This window comes from Rhagoletis pomonella, unplaced genomic scaffold, assembly GCF_013731165.1.
Source record: "Rhagoletis pomonella isolate Grant_MI unplaced genomic scaffold, Rhpom_1.0 Rhpom_scaffold_00002, whole genome shotgun sequence".
NCBI lineage: Eukaryota > Metazoa > Arthropoda > Insecta > Diptera > Tephritidae > Rhagoletis > Rhagoletis pomonella.
The window spans coordinates 67029812-67033214 of NW_023458556.1; the positions used below are offsets into that span (position 1 = coordinate 67029812).

At 34.4% G+C, this 3403-nt stretch overlaps 1 protein-coding gene across 1 annotated transcript; it reads left to right on the forward strand.

The window, feature by feature from the left end:
* The first annotated feature begins 1654 nt into the window (after window positions 1–1654).
* LOC118734711 (signal peptidase complex subunit 1) lies at window positions 1655–2369 on the forward strand. The gene is made up of 3 exons (XM_036464418.1): window positions 1655–1812; window positions 1880–2026; window positions 2099–2369. Exons 1-3 carry the CDS (start codon window positions 1789–1791, stop codon window positions 2210–2212), a joined length of 285 nt encoding a protein of 94 aa, XP_036320311.1. The 5' UTR covers window positions 1655–1788; the 3' UTR covers window positions 2213–2369.
* Window positions 2370–3403: the final 1034 nt, after the last annotated feature.

The window sequence follows — 3403 nt, forward strand, 5'->3', positions numbered from 1 at the left end:
GCACTTTATAAAAAATAAATCGGTTTCTGCACTTAATAATGTTTTCAAAGTCCCCAGCCATAACATTGGCTCCATCAGTGGCCAAACCAATTAAGTTTCTTATTTTTAAAGGCAGGATTGGCAAATAATTGAAAGGTACAATTGGCAAATATTTATAGGCAAAGTTACGTTTGAAATATATAAATTTTTATAATTAAGAATTTAAAAACTTAATTAAACTATCTTACCAAAATCTACCAACCTACCAAATGAAAAAGAAGGGACCAAATTTGGTCGGAAAATAATAATTGTGGTAACACTGCTCGTATCGTTTCAATCCTAGTTACTATTGTGACTACAAGCCGGAAAAAGAAGTAGCAGCTGTCTGATTTGTACTGGAGGTGTAAAACTATCTATAGTAGTAACTATCGATATTTGCCGATAGTATTGACCAAAACATCGATATATCGATACTATCGGTCATATTTAATTTATCAGAAAAATTTAAATTTTATTAAAAGATTTAGCTTTGATAAGCTAAATGTACCATATCCTTTTTCTCTTTATTCGTTTGTTTAAACATTCTTCTGAAAAAAAAGATTTTCCAGAGTTCGCCTATTATTAATAGTTAATCCAGTCGAACTTAAAACTCTCTCTGACTCCACAGACGATACTGGGCTGCAAAGATATGTTATATTATATAGGAATATAAAGCTCTGTTTTTGATGGGAGATATAGGATCTGTAACATTGATGCCAGGTGGGAACAATCAATTTTAGATTTATCAGCCCGCTAAAATTTAAAATTACAAAATTTTGTTTGGAAAATGTGTCATATTAAATTTTAACAGTATGATGAATTTTAAAATTTATTAATGAAACTGGGGATAAATAAATTAATAAATGCTCCATCATTCGGCTCAATGACGGTTGAAGATCCGTGATTATCATTGAAGAAACTGCTTGACTTATTTCTTCTTTACCTCGACTTTCGTTATCGGATGTGTATGTAAACTTAGAAAATGCTGCGTTTTACGTATTTAAAAGAAATTTTAACACAATGGCCCGTAGTCATAGTCAAAATAAAGTCGACTTTAAAGTTAGTTGCAGCTTTTTTGACAGATATCCCATTGAAAATTATGTCAAAAAGCTGCAACTAACTTTAAAGTCGACTTTATTTTGACTATGACTACGGGCCAATATCTTTTAATATACATTTATTACACTCAAACATAACTAAAAACTAAGTAATTGTATACACGAATTATTGTTAACACAGGTCCCTAATATTTGAAAAGTGAATATACTTGAAATTTGTACCATACCAAAAGGTTTGTGACAAAGATCTTGAGGTTCCGGATGACGATGAAGATAGCAATGCAAGAGTCGCGGTTGTAACTTGATGCAAGTGCTTTAAAAAAAAATCGCTAACTTTTTTTTTAGAAAATTTAACTTTAGTTTAGTTTAGTTTAACTGAGTTGAACGCAAAATCGTCTAGTACGAACGGCCTTTTACAATACAGCCGATAGTGGGCCGTATGAATAAAAAATAAGCAATTGCTTTTTTTTAATTTCTTACACTTTACTCGATTTATTCAAACAAAATTGAAGTAAAAGGTATGCAATTTTAAGAAAAGCAATTGCTTTGTTTTTATTCATTCGATCCAGTATCGATAGTTTGAAAACACCGATGGTATTTTTTGAAAACACAATCCATCGATATATCGATAGTATCGTCTATATTTTTCCATTTCTAATTTGTACGGAAGTTGTCAACGTAGTCAAAAACAAGCTTAAAGCCGTAAAATAAAATGTTTAATATACAAACTCATATGGTACTCTTTAAATAAGGTTATTTGTTTGCATGGAAAAATAATGATCAACTTATTTTCTCTATACAAGGACTATGAGGGTCAGCACAAGGCTGAGAAGTTCTCTCGCTTCATCATAACACTTTTTGGTATCGTGGGACTGATTTGGGGTGCTATCATTCAACAATTTTCACAAACTGTCTATATTCTGGGCGCAGGATTTTTGTTGGCATCTATTGTAAGTATTATGATGAATTCCTCCCAGTAATGAATATTGTTCACATACTGATTTATGTACAAATTTTGTTAGATCACTATTCCACCGTGGCCAATTTACCGCCGACACCCTTTGAATTGGCAAAAACCACGTAATATCGAGCCGCCGGCAAGTATTGGTGACGACGGAAAGAAAAAGAAGAAATAAGCTGTATATATGCAGCTATACAGTAGTTATTAAAGAATTCCATTAACTATTTAAAATATTGAATTCGTATAAGTTTAGAGGAACGTAAAATTACAAAACTAAAATCGGAAAGTGTATTTGCTTAATAATCTGCTCATATATACAAAGTATATATCACCTTAATATAAAAAGGCCTTATCTCACATCGTCGATAAAATACAAAAAGCCGTAGCCCAAAAAATGCAAAATTCCCTTTTTGATTGATTGTGATGTATTTCACAGAATTATAATTCCCACATCATTTTATGCAATACACATTTTATTAGTGGCTATTTCCTATTGTACGGCCGCTGTGGTGTAGTGGTAAGCAGTGCTCGCTTCCACTCGGCAGCGCCTGGGTTCAAGCCCTGGTCAAAGCAACATCGCAAAAAAAATTAGAAAAAAGTTTTTCTTAGCAGCGGTCGTCCTTCGACAGGCAATGGCAAACCTCCGAGTGCATTTCTGCCATGAAAAACAGCTTCTCATAAAAATACAACCGCCGTTCAGAGTCGGCATAAAACTGTAGGTCCCTCCTCTATGTGTGACAACATCAAGGCGCACGCCACAAATCGGAGGAGAAGCTCGGCCAAACACTAACATATGTGTAAACGCCAATCTATTATTCACCCTCATTGCGAGAGTCGTCCCAAATGCAAGTCGTTTTTCGAAAGTCGAATCGTATCGAAAATTTCACGTCATTGCCCAAAATTTCTACTCGACTACATAGTGTATTAAAACGGAAAAACTTGGCAGTACTGTATAGTTTTCGACGATTTTGGTCGTTTACTTATTTCAGTACGACAATAGACAATGCTACTGTTGTCGAGTCGTACAATTTAGCCTAATTTACGACTTACGCAATGAGGCTGAATATTATTTCCTATTATGGGGATCGATCCCTTACTAGAAAAGCTAGTAGGTGTTGTAACAGTATACAAATTTCCCAAAGAGTTGTTGATGAAAAAGTAGTAATAGACGGGAATGATACAAATTCATTTTAGCCTAAATCTGTTTGTCGGTCCAGAATACGGTGCAGTGTGACAACAGTCAAATACAACTCTTGCCATGAGATCGTCAATGTATACATACCACCCGCCACCAGTTGCTCAGCTGGATACCACCCTAATATAAGTGCGCTATTAGAGGGTGTGAACCGGGTAGTGCTAGGCGACT

What these genes read in the sequence shown, in the direction of transcription:
- LOC118734711 (XM_036464418.1), top strand. Translation starts at nt 1,789, where the DNA reads ATGTTTAATATACAAACTCATATG. An exon ending in TTAATATACAAACTCATATG is followed by an intron (nt 1,813 to 1,879) that starts GTACTCTTTAAA and finishes TCTCTATACAAG; the next exon opens with GACTATGAGGGTCAGCACAA. An exon ending in GATTTTTGTTGGCATCTATT is followed by an intron (nt 2,027 to 2,098) that starts GTAAGTATTATG and finishes AAATTTTGTTAG; the next exon opens with ATCACTATTCCACCGTGGCC.